The 20001-nt window shown below is 40.4% G+C and overlaps 1 protein-coding gene across 3 annotated transcripts in view; it reads left to right on the top strand.

Moving 5' to 3' along the window:
• The window catches only part of LOC136111186 (cohesin subunit SA-2-like), a 62598-nt gene that overhangs the window by 31880 nt on the left and 10717 nt on the right, over positions 1–20001 (top strand). For 2 of the 3 annotated variants that reach the window (XM_065855173.2, XM_065855181.2), the window contains exons 14-27: positions 4016–4123; positions 6068–6176; positions 7073–7190; positions 8047–8150; positions 8592–8684; positions 8773–8862; positions 9879–10082; positions 11566–11642; positions 12606–12693; positions 13699–13776; positions 15643–15735; positions 16451–16619; positions 18520–18671; positions 19599–19700. In XM_065855173.2, the coding sequence (XP_065711245.1) occupies positions 4016–4123; positions 6068–6176; positions 7073–7190; positions 8047–8150; positions 8592–8684; positions 8773–8862; positions 9879–10082; positions 11566–11642; positions 12606–12693; positions 13699–13776; positions 15643–15735; positions 16451–16619; positions 18520–18671; positions 19599–19700 (1585 nt within the window). The remainder of the gene's footprint in view (positions 1–4015; positions 4124–6067; positions 6177–7072; positions 7191–8046; positions 8151–8591; positions 8685–8772; positions 8863–9878; positions 10083–11565; positions 11643–12605; positions 12694–13698; positions 13777–15642; positions 15736–16450; positions 16620–18519; positions 18672–19598; positions 19701–20001) is intronic. The other variant, XM_071813419.1, reaches the window with a different exon arrangement.

Here is a 20001-nt window from a genome sequence, read left to right as displayed (position 1 = left end):
CATACATGGCCAGAGCTATTGCAGCTGGCCTCCTTGTCTTCAGGAGGGAGGAAATAACTCTGCTGTAGATTAGTGTAACTGGGGAAAATTACTGGCCTCTTTGAAGACTAAGTTAAAGGGGTTGGGATTTCAGAATCACAGAATGGCTGAAGTCAGAAGGGACCCTGGAGGTCATCTGGTCCAAGCCCCTTCTCAAGCAGGGCCACCTAGAGCCAGTTGCCCAGGATTACATCCAGATGGCTTTTGAGTATCTCTTGCAATGGAGACTTTGAGCAGCCTGTGCCAGTGCTTTGTCACCCTCACAGTAAAAATGTGTTTTCTGGTGTTCAGAGGGAAGCTCTTGCGTTTCTATTTGTGTCCATTGCCTCTGGTCCTGTCACTGCACAGAGCCTCTTTGCACCTTCCCTGCAAGTGCTTACACACATTGATAAGTTCCCTCTCGAGCCTTCTCTTCTCCAGACCGAACAGTCCCAGCTCTCTCAGCCTTCCCTCACAGGAGAGATGCTCCAGTCCCTTGATCATCTTTGTGTCTCTTCCTTGGACTCTCCTCAGTATGTCCAAGTATCTTGTGCTTGGGGGTCCAGTACTGGATGCAGCACTCCAGATGTGGCCTCACTGGTGCTGAGTGGAGGGGAAAAGTCACCTTTCTCGACCTGCTGGCCACACACCTCTTAATGCAGCCCAGGGTACCATGTGCCTTCCTTGTGGTGATGGCACATTCATAGAATGGTTTGGATTGGAAGGGACCTTAATGACCATCCAGTTCCAATCCCACCCTGCTATAGGAAGGGTTACTTCCACTAGACCAGTTTGCTCAGAGCCCCATCCAGCCTGGCCTTGAACACTTCCAGGGATGGGGCATCCACAGCTTCTCTGGGCAGCCTGTTCGAGTGCCTCACCACCCTCATAGCAAATAATTTCTTCCTTGTATCTTATCTAAATCTACTCTCAGTTAAAAGCCATTGCCCCTTGTGCTGTCACTATGTGCCCTTGTAAAAACACCCTCTCCAGCTTTCTTGTAGGTCCCCTTTAGGTACTGGAAGGCTGCTGTAAGCTGTCCCTGGAGCCTTCTCTTCTTCAGGCTGAACAACCCCAACTCTCTCAGTCTGTCTTCACTGGAGAGGTGTTCCAGCCCTCTGATCATGTTTGTGGCCCTCCTCTGAACTTGGTCCAACAGGTTCATGTCCCTCTTATGTTGGAGGCCCCAGAGCTGGACGCAGCACTCCAGGTGGGGTCTCACGAGAGTGGAGTAGAGGGGCAGAATCACCTCCATTGGCCTGCTGACCATGCTCCTTTTGATGCAGCCCGGGAAACAGTTGGCTTTGTGGCTGCACACGCATATTGCTGGCACGTGTTGAGCTTCTCATCAACCAACACCCCCAAGTCCTTCTCCTCAGGGCTGCTCTCAATCTGTCCAATTTAGAGACAAGGGTGTCATGCAGGACAATGTCAAATGCTTTGCAGAAATCCAGGTAGATGACCTCAGTTGCTCTTCCCTTATCCAGCAATGCTGGCTCATGTTCAAGTTGTTGTCCACCAGGATCACTTCCTAGGGAAAGGAAATTTCTAAGGAAAGACAGTTTCATTTGTACTGGAAAGGCAGAGTCCTAATTTCTACCCAAAGAGAGGGCAGGCATGTTGCTGAGCTCTTCGAGCTATCTGAACAATTGAGGCAAGGATTAATTTTTTTTTAAATAGAGACACACAGGTGTTCCATTCACTATTTCTATGAATGTGCCAAGAAGAGAAAGCCTGAAATAGAAAGAATAAAAATTTCAAACATATATTAAAAAAAGTGTATATTTGACTGGCATGTTCATACAGGAAATTCCATTTAAGCATAAGAAAAATGTTTTTTTTTTCACTGCACGGGTGGTCCAACACTGGAACAGGTTGCCAGAGGAGTGGTGGAGTTTCTGACTTTGTAGATATTCAAAACCTGGTTTGATGCAACCCTTAGCAACCTGCTGTAGCTGATGCTCCTCTGAGCAGGAGCTTGGAGTTGGGCATCTCCAGAGGTGGTCTACCCTCAGCTGTGTTGAGTCTTTGTTGGTCCACTGTACATCACAGTATGTTTGTACAGAAATTTCTTTTTCAAGCTGTCCACAGTTTTTAAAAAATATATGTAGAGAGAAAGTGGCAAGAACAGCTTCATAGAAATTGTCACTTTAAAAGAACAAAATCATTGATGTTGAAAAGAATGAAAGAAACCTGTCAGACTTGTAGTTTATTTCAGTAAATTCCCCATACCCTTTTAATATAAGGACTTGCTCTGTCATGTATTTTTACTCCTGTAAGTGCAATTTGTTCTTAGTCTTTTATTCTCACTTGTTAAACTTGTAGAAGTTTAATAAATTTGATACGTCATTCATGGCTTCACCAGGACACACCGATGCTTATTCATATACTCCAATGCACTGTGTTACCGCTTTCAGTTTCTTACTATTTAACCTCAATAAACACATTTTTAGTCTATTTCCCAAATTCTGTAGATGGTTGAATAAGAGTGGCATAAATATTTTCCTTTATGCCGATTTCATGATATATATACACTCAGAGCACTTTCTGTACATCCTATTACTGCATATATGTACTCAGAGGAGTCGCATGTTAAAAGAGGCCACCAAAACCTGCCTGTCAGGCAACTTTATTTTTGGTTGAGGGCAAGCATTATCTTACGAGATTGACCCATCGCTTTTGGACATGTACCATCAGCACTTACAGTTAGAGACCTTTTTACTGTTCCAGTGACCATTGTAAGCAACCACAGAAAAATGTGGAAAATTCAAGTGATACACGAGTAAATACATTGTAAAGCTAAAGTTCATGGGGTATCAGCTTCTATAAATGAGAGGCTACTGGTTTTGAGAAATGGGTGCTGTCTTCTTCTCAGCCTCCTCACCCCCGATTTAAAATCCCAGACAGCACTGAAAGATACCTGCAAGGGTTACGCCAGTGATATTCTCACCTAACGTGAGTTCATTTATTTTTTTCAGTCACATTGGAGGATGTTTAGGGGCTTTGTGACTTGTGAGGATGCTCAAGGATGCAATGGGTTTGGAGACAAGGGCAAGTGCAGGAAGGGCTGCTAATTTTTGTAAGACATCACCCCCAGCAAATGAAGAGCACGAATCCCCGGTTTTAGAGAAGGTATTGGATCACATCTGTAGATGGTTTAAAACTGTTGCTACCTGAGGGTTGAGTGTAGTGATCAATAAAAACCTTCCCCTTACCTGGTTGCATTAAGTGTAAGAATCTCACATGTTGCTTTCGTTCTTTGAAGTAGCTTTGTCCAATGACATTGCTATGGCAGTAAGAAATGGGCACTTTGAAACTGTAATCCTTGCTTTGGGCTTCACTCCTGTGCTGTCTCTTCAGTGGGTTATTCAACCTTGCTGCTTCAGTTTCCTTTTTGTAAAATGCAATTTCTACCTCTCACAGAGTGTTCTAGGTTTACTAGTTGGCATGTGGCATTCTCAAGATGTGTACCTGAATGGAAAAAATTGTGTCCTGGAGTGTGTTTGTGCAGATAGGCCATGATCAAAAGCATGCTATCAAGAATGTGTTTTGATTTCTTTTTACGTGTGACTCTGTATAAACCTAGTGTAACAGAATGTAGGTTTTAAAATAATTTGTACTGCAAAATGATGACTTCTCCTTGTTTATTTTCCTTTACGGTGAATATTTAAGCATAAAGTAGAGGCATGATTTTCCTATTTTATTGCTGTTACTCTTTTTATCATGACCACTAATCAACCGTAATTATACTGTAAATTAATGTTCGTGTGCATGCAGTGGGCCTGATTCATCATGGCTTGTGCAGACCTCTGTTTCTCTACAAAATGAGTAAAAGAACATTGCCAAGTTTGTTTGATAGTATTTTTAGATATGTCCTACAAAAATTTAATTATGTAAACAAGTTGCATGGCTGTGGAGAATCAGGCCTAGTAAAAGCATTCATAATATTCTTTGCAGATAAAACTGAACTGTAACTTCTGTTGTTATCTTTGCCTAGGAACTGTGAGGATGTGTTATCAGCTGAAGACTGTGAAGCGTTATACCTGTTTGTTTATACCACACACCGTCCGCTTGCAGTAGCAGCTGGGGAATTCCTATATAAAAGGTATCTCTGCCTGCCTATTTCTTGCATATTCTCATTCGTTTCGTAATGAAGGTGGATTTATTTAAGAGGGACATTAAGCATTCATTTTTCTGCTGGAAGTGTGTACCACGAGGATAGTAGATGTGCTTTCTTCTGCTGAATCAGAAGGGAAATACTGTCTGGGGGTAATCATTTGTTCCCCTGCACAGCTCTGGCACGTTAAGCATGAGAAAAGTTGCAAGACTAACAGAGAATATGAAACAACTGACTGATCCACAGATGCCGTGCTATGTTGAGAGCATACCTTCTTTCTTTCTACTTTCTTTTCTCGTTGCTTTGCTTCTTACAAGCTAATTCATCACCTGGCATCTGCTGGATTTCCGTAGCTTTGGTGATTAATTGCAAAAATGGCCTCCTCTTCTCCCTTTGGAAGTTGCCTTATACATTGTAAAGGCTTTGAATAATGAGAGAAGCAGCTGATTAAGAAGCCCTCCCAATTTTCTGTCAGGTTAATGAAGTACAGGGTTTATCTTTCCCAGGAGTAACTCTTATAAATGGGCTTCTTATAACAATGGTTGCATGAAGTGAATGGAGTTGGCATGCTAAAAAGAAAAGAAATAAATATGCTGTCTCTATGGCTGAGAGAAATAATTTTGCCTTACAAAGAGAAATGAAAATAAAAATATTTTGGCAAGACTTTTGTGGGGAAGAATTCAGAAATAATAATTATTTGTGTTTCTCACACATGCAGAATTGCCTCCTAGCTGTCTCTTTCTATCTAGCTGAATTGCTGACATTCTGGGGTTTGTGGAGCCAAGTCCAACACAAAGACAAATGAAGATAGATTTCTGTTTTGATGAGTCTTCTATCACGTCTGCTAGTCTTAGTCTTTTGTGCTGGTCCTAATATTCTATCATAAATCAGGTGTTTTTACTCTCAGAACACCGCTGTTTTTTACCACTGAAGCGGTTGCCCTGATAACTTTACTTTTTCCACCCAGCTTCCCAGTGCAGTGTAGACACGTTGACCCTGTAAATTTCTTCCTTTTTCTTGTTTGCCCAGTTGTTCTCTCTGGCATTTTTGCCAGTACAGAAGTGCTTGCTCTACTGTGATAGAACTGTTAGTGACATCCTCCTTTCCCTGGTCATACTGGTAGAAATTTTAGTATAAATACTTATGCTTTTTTTTTCCTTCTCATTGGTTTGCATGAAATCTCCTCAATGTCTGTATGTTTAACTTTATTTACTTACTTAGCTAGCCTAAATTATACCAGCAGGAGCACCTTCTGAAAGTATAAGCTTCTACTGACATTGAGTAGTGTGGTCCTGCTCTTAAATCCAAGACATTTGGGCCTTCCATTAATCCATGGGGATGACCTTCCTGTATTTATCCTGGGATTAGCACTTTTTTTGAGCACTCATTTTGGATAAAGAGAGAAATGGAAATTGAAGTGTCAGATTGTGCTTCATACTTCAAGCAGAAGAGGAAGAAGTAGAGAAGTTGAGTAAATTGCTTCTTACAAATACCAGATACTATACTTTCTTTGAGAAGCTTCAGTTCAAAAATGTACCATGATGTAATGGTCGGGTAGTAATATCTTTGCTCTGTTATTAAGGTTTAAATTCAGACTAAAGCAAGCGCCTTTTCAAGCATGAGCAAATGCCTACCTCATTATATGTTCAACCCTGTGGAATCTGCATCTGTTGTCCAGAAAGCTGGCAGGGTACCTGTGAAACTGTCAGAAATAGTCTCTGCATCCACAGAGACAGCAGATCTCTCATAATGGAAAACAATCTAATCCTATTTCCTTTCATCTGATTAAAAAGTCTAATGTGATTTGGAGTTAATAAGTAGACACTTTGAAAAAATACAGTCCCTGGGATCTTGACAGAATTAGAGTTACATTGGCAAAAGAGCATAAGGAGAATGTGGCAGGAGTGGACTGACTTCCTTTTCTGTTGGCAGGCTGCTTAGTCGTGAGGGAGATGAAGAAGTTCAGCCCAAAGGAGGAGGGAAGTTTGGGGCAAGTAGTGACCAATTGAAAAGATTAATACGTTTTTCCCTGGAGAGTGAGGTGAGGAGAATAGTCCCTGCAGCAGGCCTTTTAAATCCAGTATTGCATGTTAATTCAACTACTGCTTTCCTTTTGAAAGCTCTTGCTGGTGGTGAGCTCTGAAATGTTTGGTGTTTGGGATGTTGTCGCTCTCTAGGATGAGCTTTTAATGAAGACATTTCTGTACTGTTGTGTTAAAACTAATTTACATCTATGCCGATGGTGAGAATTAATGCTGAAGCAGCTTCTGAAAACAGCCCAAAAGACTAATGCCACCAAGTGAGGATTTTTTGATGTGTCCTTGTCTTTCTGCAGGCAGATCTGGGTTGCTGTACCATGGCTCTATGCTGATTAAGAACCATTTAGTTTCGCTGAGAGTTGTATCAGCATGAGTGCTGTACTTCACTCTTTGGCTTTTGCAGGGGTGCAGACCTATGTCTGGCCAAAGTGTCTCAGGCACAGAAGTTTTTGAGTCTTTCTGCAAAGAATTTTCCAGACATTGCTTAAAATGTTGACTCATTTCTAGTCCCAAGGTTGGATTTTCAGCTGTTATGGTTAGCAACATAAAAGCAACGCAGAAGCTAGTTTTAAAAGGTTACTTAAATTACAGAGAAAAGGTATCCTGTCCCCCTAACCCACCCCCGCCCCCCCCCCCCCAAAAAAAAAAAAGGGAGAAAAGTAAAGCTTTTTTCCTGCTTTTCCTGCTTTTTTTTCCCCTCACTTTCCTGCTTTTTATCACATTGAAGGCATGGTGTTTAAATGTTTATTAGCCTCAAACAAAATATATTGGAATACTGTGTGTGAATATATGCGTGAATGACAAAGCTTTGTAATTGCAAAAAGGGAGAGAAACATATGAAGCTGTATTTCTTTTAATGATGTACTTGTTTCTGTAAGCTTCTGTTTTTAATCCCTAGCTACACAAGCATGTTGCATACCTCATAGACAGCTTGTGGGACTGGGCAGGCAAATTCCTGAAGGACTGGGAGTGCATGACCACTCTTCTATTAAGAAATGGTGAAGAAGATGGAGAAGGTGGGTAAGAAAAGAGCTTAGTTTTATTTGAATGAATCTCTTCATATGTTTTCTTAAACTTTACCTTCAGCTAGTTTAGGGTCATTCCATGTTGCAATACCTTCTGATACCAAATTGTGGTTCCCAAGGGTCACAAAGCAGACGCAACTCAATGCACTGCCCATGTGTTATTTGTATCAACATACTTGTTTTACTCAGTACTTTGTATTGACGTAATAAGTTCAGAAACTTTGCAAGAATACTTATATAATTAAGCCATAATGCTTACATAGCATTTATTTGTTTTGTTTGTTTGTCCAAAACTTAAGAATCAAAAATTACTAAGTGATTGAAGTGCAGTATTGTCAGGCTACTGTTCACACCTGAGAAGAAAATGAGTAATGTGCTGAGTTTGTATATGTCTAACACTCCACAGGATTAGTTTTTGGTAGAAGTATATTGAACTTAAATAATAGTTGCTTTAGTATTACAGGATGTAGTTGTGTGATTGAAATAAAAGTTTGTAGACCCGGTGAGTTAAACTAGTTTGGTAATCAAAGAAGCAGATTTGTCCTAAATGAGATAGCAGTCAGACAGGATAGGCCTCACTAAAGCTACCCCTGTTTTTGGGAGCCCAACTGACCTAAAAAGTTTAGCCATGAGAGGAATAACTGCTTTTGTGTTCAGTAAATGTAGAAAATAATTTTCTTCAAATTAAATCAAGCACTCTCTAGGTGTTTATTTAGCAACACTGCATTGTTCTTTCTGTAGTGTCCTTCCACAGTTGCTCATATAAATTAGTAGGCTTTACATTAGCTGTTGCTGCATCTTCATTTTTCTTTCGTGCGATGCTGAAAGGAGACTGATTTGCTTACAGCACTGAGTGATGCCCATGAAAATGTTCTCATTGAAATTATCCTCGCAACGGTTAGAGAAGCAGCTGAAGGTCATCCTCCAGTGGGCAGAGGCGCAACCAAAAAAGTCAGTGCATCTTAGTCTTATTTATTGTCCTATAATCACATTCTCTTTGCCTTATGTGCTTTGCCAGACAGAATGTTCGTAGTTGTAGGTACATCTTTGGAAATAAAATGGCTTATTTTCATGAAATTACACAGTGTCTTTTGACCTCTAGATCTTATTAGTAGTGGAAGTTGAAGGAGGTAAGCATTAGAGGAAAGCCAGTTGAAACACATTATTGACAAATGGTGAGCATTTTATCCACGAGATATAGCTGTTCAGCAATTTGCATCTAATTTAAGGTTAACAAAAAAAATAAAGCATCTGGTTGTCTCCATGGAAAAGTATCTTTATCTTAGCTCGATATGCTTTAGACAAAGGCGTGTCAGTTAACTGCGGGTTACATGTAAAATTCCACTCAAATCTAAGAGATTTTATAATTGAAATGAAATGCTGTATCTGCAGATCGTGTCACTAAAAGAGAAGAAAATACAGTTGGAAGATTGTACCAAAATTACTGAACACTTTATTGTGGTGCTTCCTCGGCTCTTGGCAAAGGTAACTAACAGCTGCTCTGTGAATGCATGTTAAATATTTCATTACAATTCCTACAGTGTACTCATATCCTATTTTTTTTTCTCTGCAGTATTCAACAGATGCACAAAAAGTGGCAAATCTTCTACAGATTCCTCAGTATTATGATTTAGATGTTTACAGGACAGGACATCTAGAGAAGGTAAACAGAAATTGGGGTAGTTGGTTCATGTGGAAAGCACTAAAGCGATGTGACAATGTACAAAGCTTAGTGTGACTTGGAACAAGCGGGAGACTGAAATAAAAATAAATGGTCTCGTACCTTGAGGAAAGTGGTCTTATTCAGCCTTTACTTTTTTTATTTCGGTCTGCCAAAGAAAAGCCCTAGTGCTTGTCAGTTCTGATGTGCTGTGACTGGCTCTGGGAGAAAATGATTTGTGGTTTCATGTGGGTAGGCTCGGCCCTGGGTTTTTCATTGTTGGGTGGAGAGGGGGTGGGTTATGCCATGTGTCTAAGCTGCTGCCTCCCAGGAGTTTCCTACGGAATAGGTTTCATTCTCCTTGAAGATTGACTCCCAGCTGCTGGGGAATGGCAGTAACTGAAAGATAAGAATGGAGATAGTGTATCTGCTGGTGGGAGAGGGGTGGTCAGAAACAGATAGATGAAATCCTTGAAATAGCATAATGTATTCTTAAACAGGGAGGTAATGTTAGGCGAACACTCCTAGGTTAATTTCAGCACAAAACGTTAAGGGGAAGAGAGAGAGTCAGCAGAAGAGCACAAGTTACCTCCTCTCACTAAGAATGAGGACCTCAGTTGCTGACGTGGTGTAAAACATTCTCCATGCTCTCCTCCTGAGGGAGTCAGCTTCCATTGTTTGGAGACACACCTGCCCTTTGGAAAGGCAGTTTTTATTCCCTGCCTTTGTCTTTATTTTTATGTAGTGCCAAACATGTATTGCTAAAATACAACTTCAAGCAGTTGCTTCATTCTTTAAGAATATACAAAGACAATAATAATGAAAAAAGAGCTATAAATCCAGAGGGAAAAAAAAAAAAAGGTTGTACCCTCTAATCCTGCCCTTTTGCTCCTTAGATTGGCATTTATTTCGTGTTGGTTGTATTGACCCATAGAGACATTTGAGCCTAGTGAAATGTATCTAAAGCATAAGTGCATTTGTGTACAATTTACCTATGATATCCCTTTTATCACTTGCAGCACTTGGATGCTTTGCTGAGAGAGGTAAAAGACATTGTGGCCAAACACTCTGACCTGTCTGTTCTTGAGGCTTCCTCCAGGACTTACTATATCCTTTGCAGTGAAGAAATTGCCATCTACAGCCAGGTGGATCGTGCCCGAACTCAACTGATTGATGAGTTGATGGGACAGCTTAACCAGCTACTAGATGGCTTCTGGCAAAAAGTGAGTGTGACTCATGGTGGAGATAAAGAGACTGTTTCCCTATGAAAAAAGATGACAAAAAAATTAAGAGGGGGATATGAAACTCTTCTTTCCCTGCTGTCCCCCTGCTTGAGAGGAGCAGAGCTTTCAAGGATGGCTTTGTGCCTCTGAAAAGATCAACTGTTTACATTTTAGTGAAGCAGATGTGCTTTGGCAGGAATAGAGTAGCAAAAATAATAAATGAGGTATAGCCCACACCAGCATGAGGTCATTTTATGTCTTCTCAATATTCTCAACCTAAGCTTCATAGTTGCTTCATTACTGTGCCAAGAATACTACGTGCAAGATCAGCTAAGAAGTGCTCTGGATTTATAGGTGATGAAACTGTTCCCTGAAAGGTATAATTTGGAATTTCTGCATGTTTGGCTGTACACAAGATGCCCTTTGTGCTATCACTTTGGCTGTAGAGATAGTACTAGATAAACAAACCAAAACCAAACAAAAACTACAACAACTAAAACCAAACAGCAGGCTGTAAGGCAGACTGTATAGTTTTCAAGTCTTTCAAATGATGACTTTCCCCTTGAAGGAGGACTGCAGAGTCTCCCTCACAGTTTTTCATTAGTTCTAAAAAGCAGAAACAGCTGTTGGTGATATGAATAGCTTGCTGGCTGAACTGAACAACAGGAGCTTGCAGCTGATCTGATCAACTGTGCCGTCATGAACAGGTGTCATGGTATGAGACTTAACACTGGTAGGTTTTTATTGGACACTGGGATATTGTAAAATGTGTCAAGCCAAAAAATCCTCTAACCTCAGATTGGTTTTATTTTGTTGGTCTCAAATAGATATCTATGTCAATGTGGGAGAATCTGCACTTACGAGAAACAAGATAAGTGCTAGACCAGGGATTCTTCAACTCCTTCATAGTGTGATCCATATCTAAATAAAGAGATTTTCTCCTGGAACCCCACCCTTCTAATTCCTGATTGTATATACCATCTCCCATAATCACGTAGTATACTTGTGGAAACTGCAGCAATTGCATCTATGGGAAAGTATTTAATATATTTTTAGCTATCTTTGAATGTGATCTGGCAGCTGGAAGCAAGGACAGTCAGCAGCATGTGAACAGTTAGCTTTTCAGAGATCCCTAACAACTGTGTGAGGGACCATGGATGGCCTGAGAGTCTGAGGGTTAGCACTTCTGTGTTAGCCTGATTGCTAATTTTTCCTTGTGTGTTAGCAATGCTGTCATACAGAGAGGATGCCGTGGGTTTATTAATGACAGGGACCTTAACTTACACAAAATTTCTGTGCGGTCAATGTGTTGTTTTCTTTTTACTGTAGAGAAGGACATGAGTAGTGTGGTTAAAGGTGAAGAGACTGGGTAGAGCTGGAGGAGAGTAATTCAAGCCTGTGGGTTGGTTGGGAAGAGAACATAGCAGTTACCTTGCCCTGCACTGGCTAATTCCTTTCTCTTTCCCAAACTTTCGTAATTTAGGAAGAAGGATTTTGTATGGATGCAGGAGAGATTTCCCAGATGAACTCTGCTTTGACAAGAGTAGCAGCTTTTCATAAGTGAGTTGTTTATTTGCACAGTTTACTCTTCCATATACTGAAGTGTTGACCTAGCAGGTGCAAAGTGAGAATTGCTTTTGTTTGGTTGGTTTAATAAGATTTTTCATGAGAGAATGAAAATGATCCCTCTGAGAGTTACTCCAAGATTTCTTCTTAACGGAACTGTGCTCTTGGATATGGCATTCTTTTTGGACTCCTTACTGAGGTTGGAGCATCAGCCTTAATGTGGCTAAGAAGTGTGTGCTGCAGAATTGGGATGTCAGAGTGGACACAGAGATCCTCTCTCTGGTGCCTCCCTCCTGGCTGGATGCTTTTGCCCTGCCTTACTCTCAACACTGGTGGTCAGTCTGAAGAGGGCATAGTGAATGCAGTCTTTTTTTCCCAGCAGATGTAATCTGCTTTGTCTTAGTTTATTTGATTTTCTTTTGCTAAAACACACATTTCTCAAAAGCTGGGTTCACTGGGGATTGTTCACCAAGTAAATTATCATGCAAGACAGTAGAGTGTGGGGGAACTGGGCTTTCTTCTCAGTGTGTCTTTTACCTATCCTGCATGCTGCTCTGTTGTTGCAAAGAGAAGTCTAATGTTGAGTTGCGAACACTCAAGGGTAATAGAAACACTTGTTTAAAGCAGGGTGGGAAAATTCTTCAACAGACCTTTTTGGGCACTTAAAGAGTGTGGACAGAGTATAGGAAAAAGTACAGAGCTCAAACTGGTTTTCCTTCTCACAACATTGCAGTTTTGTGGTAGGAATGCGAACTGTAAAGCTATGGACTAAAGGTTGCAGGGTTGGATCATGAAAAACTCAATTTCATTCCCCTCCCTTTATAATGCATAGTTAGTTGTTTACAGTTATTGCTGTACATTAGATGAAGGCAAAAATAGGATACATTTAACCTGTTTGGTCGGGTGAGATTTCATTTCTTGCTTAGTGTATCTTTATTGTTTCTTTTTTGCTTGCAGTGCCCATGATCTCACCAAGTGGAATCTGTATGACAAGACTTTGAGGTTGCTGGTGTTTGAAATGGAACATGGGAGTTTGCCTGTTCTGGTGAGTTGTTAATATTTAACACTGAAAGAGGTTTTTCTTGTTGAAAGCAGGAAAATTAGGAAATACTAAATAATCCTATATATCAGTGTCCTATGAGGCAATCTGAGAAACGGAGGTGGTCTTTGGTATAACGTTATTTGAATCGGTAGATTCATGCCATAGAGTTCTTTATTTTGGACACTGTCTGAAGCTCTGATAGAGTAATCAACTGACATCTGGACTGATCCTTTGTCTTGCTCAGTACTTCCCATTGATTGCACAGACTTGCTCTCAGTACATAGGAGATTGTTAGGACTGTGAGGAGCCCCTTGTAGATAGCAGGTGACCAGACATTGGAGTACGTCAGACCTGTTGCTTGCAGATTGACTCGGTGAAGATGGTTTGTAATTACCAGTTGTCTCCACTGCAGCCTTTTGGTTGCCTGGTTGCCTCAACTCAAACACTGACCGTGCCAAGACGGTGGAATGTCCTGGGATTACAAGGTGAAGTACTCTAGCAGTCATGGGTATTAGTCAGCCCCTCATTTTCAGGAGAGAACTTGAGGTTATTTGGAAAGGGATGAAATCTAGCTGGGTAGAGAGAGCCTGCAGCCACTGGGTAGAGGTGGACTCCTTTAGATGGAGCATCAGAGTGCCAAGGTTTGGCTTCTGCTATGAATTGCCCTCTGGAGGAGCCTGCCTTTCACCAAAGACTGTAGAGAAATCCAAAGAAGCTAAGCTAAGGTTAGCCTCTGTGAACACTCTTTTTGGTACATGGTTACTTTCCACTGAACTTGTCAAGACGTTGGAGTTCTGCAGAAGCAGCACCTTGGTAATGAAGTTTCTCAGGAGGCAACGTTTCCTTATATAGAAACCCAGTACGTTTATTTTGCGGTCTAAATACTTTACAGTACAGGAATGGTTGTGGAAGCAGCATGCAAAATGTCAGGCTTGGATGATTTGTTTAATCCTAAGCTTTTTGCTGTTGAGCCTTTCATGTAAATAAAGGGCATGTTTTTATTTGCAGATGATCCTGCCAGCTCTCCAGTGCACCTATTTTTCTCTCCTGTGGCAACTAGCTGCAGTTTTGGAAAATTCTCCCAAGGTTGGCCACTCTACATGATTTTGAAATTCAGGGTTGTGCTTCTAGAAGTTTAAGTTGCTTTTCTGTTCTCAGATCTCCAGAAGAAAACCGGCTTTGTCATGAAGATAATTTGTGTGTTTTCTTGAGGAAACCAAACAGAGCTGAGGCATTTTCGCTCTGTCTTGCCCACCCCCCAAAAAAAAATGTTTATGCTTTTCAGTCTGCAAGAGAATAAGTGAACAGTGGTTCACTTCTATTTTTATTGCAAAACACATGCATTGAATTCCTGGGGCTTGATGGAGATAAGGAACTTGTTCCACTGCCAAACAGTTTGTTGTTTTGTTGTTTTAATCAACAAAAAATATTCAGTGAAAACTCCAGGAAGTCCTGTTGCTTTGTATTGCATTTATTTTCTTGTTTTACCTATATATTTCTGGCAGAAAGTTGGAGGAAAGAGGTAATTTTCTCATTAGCTGGCTACTTACTTTCTTAATGGGTTTTATATAGCACCAGGCTCTGGCAGGTATTTCAGCAAAGAGACTTGTTTAAGACACCAGAGACGAAAGCTCTTTGGTGTTTTGGTTCACGTGTGGATGTGTACCTGTGCGGCTCCTCTTTACGGTGTTTTCTGGCCACACTGAGTGCTGCAACTTCTGTCATTCTGTCCCCTTCCCCTGGTGCTCCTGTGTGCACAGAACAGGACGCTGACACGGGCATTTGTTTTGCCTGAGAAATGCTGGCTGGGAGGTTACCCGTTTGGTGACTGATTCACTGTCTATTCCCGTCCCATTCCATTCCTGTGTGGACATCTGCATCTCTCACTGCTCTCGTATGTTCTGCCTTTCAGTCCAGACATGGTTGGCTTGACTGATAATCGGGCAGTATATTTTTTTTTAATTTAGGCTTTCATATGGGAGCAGATTTTGATTGGAAGCGCAATGTTACGGCCCACTCTGCAGAGCCAAATCTGGATGTCAGCAGAGAGTGAAGTTCCCAGAGCAAAAAAGAACATTTCCTGGACAGGAGCTCTAGAACTGTTTCTTCCCTCCCCTCCTCCCTCAATGTTCTACTGCTTCTCAGCGTGCTCTGGGATGGATCTCCTTTTTTATACAGTTGCGTAGCGTGAAATCCAGCCCTCCTGTAAGGTCATTCCGCTTCTATTGACCGCTCGGAGCTCAGTGCAGTGCAACAGCTGGCACCAGGTGAAGGATCAGAAAGTCTTTTATGTGGCTGTGGGCAAATCAAATAATGTCTCTTGCTGGATCCATCTTAACAAATAGAGGTGTCCAAGTTCCTGAGTGCCAAAGTTAGAAGTGTAGTTAAATTGCGTTCCCTTTGTAGTCAACAGAGAAGACCCACTCCAGAAGGCAGTCCACATTGAAAATTAGCTGGGATGGACCAGAGTCTTAAGACTCTACTTCCATCTCTAAAGTGGAAATTATTATCATTCCTCTATAAGAATAAGCTGAAATGGATAAATGAATAAGGGAATACCTGCTATTAGAGCTGCCCATCCTACAGATGGAGAAACAAAGAATTTGTGACTTGCTGAATATCACTAGCCTCAGAAGTGTGACAGATGCACATGTCCTACTACTAATTGTAACGTTTCTGCACCAGAGTATGAGGGGAAGTATATATTTTTATGGATTGACCTTTCTATCCCAGATATTGTGCCTGAAGATGACATGTTTTGAAAGTTGTTCATAACTAGGAAGCTCTTGCCACTGTGAGATGTCAGCTTCTTTCCTAATGTCATCAGCTATGCTATCTTAAATGAATAGTATCAGTGGAAGAGAGATGGAACTGTTGTTTGTTCTGTAATTCCCTGTTGAGTTTCAGTCCCTAATGTATTTATTCTGTCACTTTTCCTAAATATGTTTTTAGGAGACTCTTTTTGCACTAAGAAGACAGCTGAGACGTTTCAGTCAGATTTGCACGTGGTTCCTCCACCATAAGGAAAAAGATGTAAGAGAAAAGGTTTGTGTTTCTCTGTCACTTAACTGGAATTTATCTACAGTCCTCCTTTTAAATACTTGCCTTTCTTTTCATACTAGTATTTTCTTCTATTGATTTTTGCATTTTTTTGTCTCTTAGCAGAGGAATAACTCTCTTAAGAAAACAATCTTCAACTATTTATTTTAAAGCAAAATTAAAGTTACGTTAGTTAAAGTGATACAGAAATTAGTGCTTTGATCAACCACAGAAGTATATCTGCATAAGTCCATCTGCAGAATCAAGACCTGAATCTGAATGACTGAGTTTAACAGTCGATAATCATTGTGTTTTCCGGTTAGACTGATCAGTGTACTGGTTGTTGTTATTGTTTTATTAATAACTTGCTATGAATAATACTTAAAAAATAAAAAAAATGGAGAAATTGTCTAGTGATTCATGTGTTAAAAGAGAGATTTGCTAGCGTAAGAGATCTTTTCTTTTTTCCCATGGAAGGTTGAAAAGCTTTAGGTGCTGTTCATGCATGGTGCTTGTATATCCTGTATCCTAAGGTACAAGTTCTAGAAGGGCTTAGCTGTGGCATTTTACCACACCTTGAGGCAAACAGAAATCTTTAGCTTGCGAGGAAGAAGTGGGATAGACGGCAGATTGTGACTTGTGCTGTTTGATGAAGACGCAAAGTGGAGTTGGCGTGAAAAGTAACGTCTGTAAATGCTTCTTTGGTTTTTGCTCGATACAGGCCTTCATGATACTCTGTGACTGGTTGCTTATTTTGAGTCATCAGGATTCAAATGATAATGAAGAAGCAGTCGGACTTCTATATTATCTTCCTAGCACATCACTTCAGGAAAAACTGCTTTTGTTTATCCAGAAACATGTTTTCATGGAGGAAGAAGAGGAAAGCAAAGGTTAGACATCTTCATCACTGGAGAAACAATCTACTACTTTGTCATCTGCACTGAATGTAATAGGAAAAGGGGCTGGTCTTTTTTTTGGTAGTGTTGGGGCTTTGTTGCTTTTCTTGTTATTTTTTGTTTTGTTTGTTTGGTTTTAGTTTGTTTTTTTGTTTGGGCTCTTTACAAACAAAGTGGCTGACCTGTTATTCACTGGTCTGTATCCACTGCTGTGGATCAAGCACAGGAAATAGCTGCCAATTTACTGGCAGGATGGAAAAGGCTGATGTGATGCAGGGATAGGTAAGAATGTAAAACTATTTGATGGGCTGGTGATACAGATGGTGGTGGTAGAACAATGCCTTGCGGTGTAACAGTGTGACTCTGTCAAGGCATGGACACTTCTAAGCCGTCAGAGTAAAGGACTAGTGGATTTTGATTTTTGGGGGGAAGGCAGATTTAGTGGGAAGTAGTACTTTTTGCTCTGTCTTCTTTTTCGACCACATTCAGATGCCATATTGAGGCTGTTATTGTGAAGGCTGGTTTCTTTTTGAGAGTGTTTTGAACAGAGATTGTTAGTTCATTGTGTTTTTGAGGCTGAGTTCAAGTGTCATGCTTTGAAAAACCAAGCATTGTTCTAGATTACTGGGCCAAACTCTTGTCCCTCAGCTGTTCAGATGGAGTTCTTTGTCAGTTCTGGGCACTATGCTTCTTCAGATCACAGTGTATATGCCAGAAATGATGGGCCTGAATTGCAACAGGGAGATAGTAGAAGAGAATCCTTATTGATAAAAGTGGAGATACAATAGAACAAATTGCTCAAGTAGGTTGTAGTATCCTAGTGGGAGTATTTGAAGCAGGTTATGTTTCAGAATGCATATGTTTTGTATCTGAAACTGATAAAATTGATCCTGTTTTGGCTTAGATGGCCTGAGATCTGTTTCAAACCCATTTTGTATGATGCTTTCAATTTCTCAGTCCTCCCCACAAAGGTTCCCTGTCATCCCATCACAGATTCTTTCCTGAACGAGCAATTCTGTCATGCTATGGGTGTCCTTGTCCCTGTGCACAGCTGGCAGCTAATCCATTTTAGTTTTCACTCTGATTTGCAGATGCTTCTGATCAGTCACAGAATCACAGAATGTTACTTGCCTTATTTTTGTTTCCAGGCTCACAGTCATGCTAGAAGCAGAAACAGTCCACATCAAAATTTGAGTTCAAAGACTGAAGCCTTTTGGCAGTTGATAGATGATATCCGCAGCAGGAAAGAGTGTATCTCAGCTCTCCTGCTGAAAGAAGCTCTCCCCAAGCACCTTCATAGCTTTTTGGAAGACTCTTAAGAGTATTTGTTTTCTACAAGTTATCCAGCTAGTAATTAACCCTTGTTCCAGAGACCTGATTTTTCTTAATGGCATGAAATGACTTTTTTCTTTCACTCTTGCTGATAACCACTTGGAGAGTTTCATCTGAACTCTTACTGACTGTGTATGGCAACTTTTGTAGGTTTTCTGATTGGATATGTGCTGATTTTCTAGCATCTGTGTTATTCTAGGAAAAAAACAAATGTGGTCTCTTCCATTTGGTGTGCCTTTTATTCTGCACTCTGTTTGGTTCTGTTCTGTAGCTGTGAGCAGTGTTGTACAAGGAGATTCTGACTAGTAGAGATGCGAAAGCCCTATGAAGATCAGAGTAGAAGACTCTGGAAATAACTCGTTTTCACTGTCATCAGCTGTAAGCTTTGAAATGGAAATAAACCTGTGTTTTCTGATATGCACAGGAATGAGCGCCTGCATCTGTTGCTTAGCGTGTTGACTGAACAGCTGAGTCTGTGCTATTTGCATGAAAGCTGGTCATTAAAATTGAGATATCTTGAATAAAGCGGTAGAACAAAGCTTCAATGCTTTTGTTTCCCTAGACCTGACAGAAGAGGAGGAGAGAAAGGATGAAAGTTGCAAACTTGACGACTTGCACAAAAAGCGGAGTCTTCTCGCAGCATATTGCAAGTTAATAGTGCATAATGTGGTAGAGATGACGGCGGCTGCTGAGATCTATAAGTATTATGTGAAGGTAATGTTTTAGATAGGGTTGCTTTACCTATTAGTGCATTTTGGTTTTTGAAAGTGACTCCAGTGTTTGTGAAAGTTGTGGGGTTAATAGTCTTATGGCTCAGAATCCTTGTATAATCCCAAAAGGGCTAGAAAATGAAGCAAGAGTGGGACAAATCTCTCCTCTTTGCTCTGCAAAGGTCCCTCCCTGCAGATGAAGTAAGTGAAAATTGAGTAGAGGGCATGTCTATCAGAACATCTGCTCCTTGGCTTCTCCAGAGAAGCAGTTTATGGCTGGGGGAGCATTTTAGCTATGGAGATTCTCGTGCTGAAGGCGTCAGCTTATTTTATACAGCTCACACAGTCCATGTGCAGATGGCCCAGATTTCACATGAATCCTGGTGTTTAGACAACTGGTAAAGCCTCAGCCACTCAGAAGTGGGTTTCAGGAGGTCTGAGAACACCACAGAGTGGGCACTTTCCTTGAGTCAACTAACAGGACTCTGGAAATACCTGAATATGGATCTTGTTCTTTACTTCATTGGGCCCAAGACGAGCACTGATTAAATACAGAAAACTCTATTTCTCTCCTGATTCGGCTTTGTTCTTCTGTTATAATAAATACTCAAGAATTTCAGTGTAACTTTAATCCTCACATTGCTCCTAAATGACCGTAACATTGCGTTACATATGTTAAATAGATATAATATATATTTATATTATTAAATATATTAATATAATAATAAATACTATTAAATATATTAAATATAAATATGTTATTAAATAATATATTTTTAAAAATCTGTTTTTCATCTTTTAGCTGAGGTGTTCTGATATTGGGAATGTTTATGAACTTCTTGTGTAACATGAACACAGTCACGTGTTTTATGTACTCCCAGTGCTAAAGAAGGAGAATGATAATTCTTATTTATTTTGTTACCATTAATAGACGTACAGTGATTTTGGAGACATAATTAAAGAAATGTTAAGCAAGACGAGGCACAATAACAAAATTCAGAGTGCCAAGACACTGATTCTCTGCCTGCAGCAGGTAAGGTTAAGATGAAAGCAAGAGGCTAGGGGCTCTTATGACAGCTGTATTCATATTGGAGTTTTTTTACCTACTTTGCTGTAATTATTCAAATTCATTAAAAATCCTACTGGAATAAATTGTTTCTTTGCCTGTACTTCCTATGTGTATGTTGGTTTTGCATGTTGTAATTAAAACTCCTTTAAAATCATTACATCTTTTAAAAAATGTAATTTTGCGCACATTTTTTTGTCTTGTGTTTAATCTTCAAATGCATAGTGTTAGGATTGATGGGAGATTACAGAGTGTTTCTTGGGACATG

The sequence above is a fragment of the Patagioenas fasciata genome, chromosome 1, assembly GCF_037038585.1.
Source record: "Patagioenas fasciata isolate bPatFas1 chromosome 1, bPatFas1.hap1, whole genome shotgun sequence".
Taxonomy (NCBI): domain Eukaryota; kingdom Metazoa; phylum Chordata; class Aves; order Columbiformes; family Columbidae; genus Patagioenas; species Patagioenas fasciata.
Note: the sequence above shows the minus strand (reverse complement) of the source record. Positions and strands in the feature narration are given on the sequence as shown.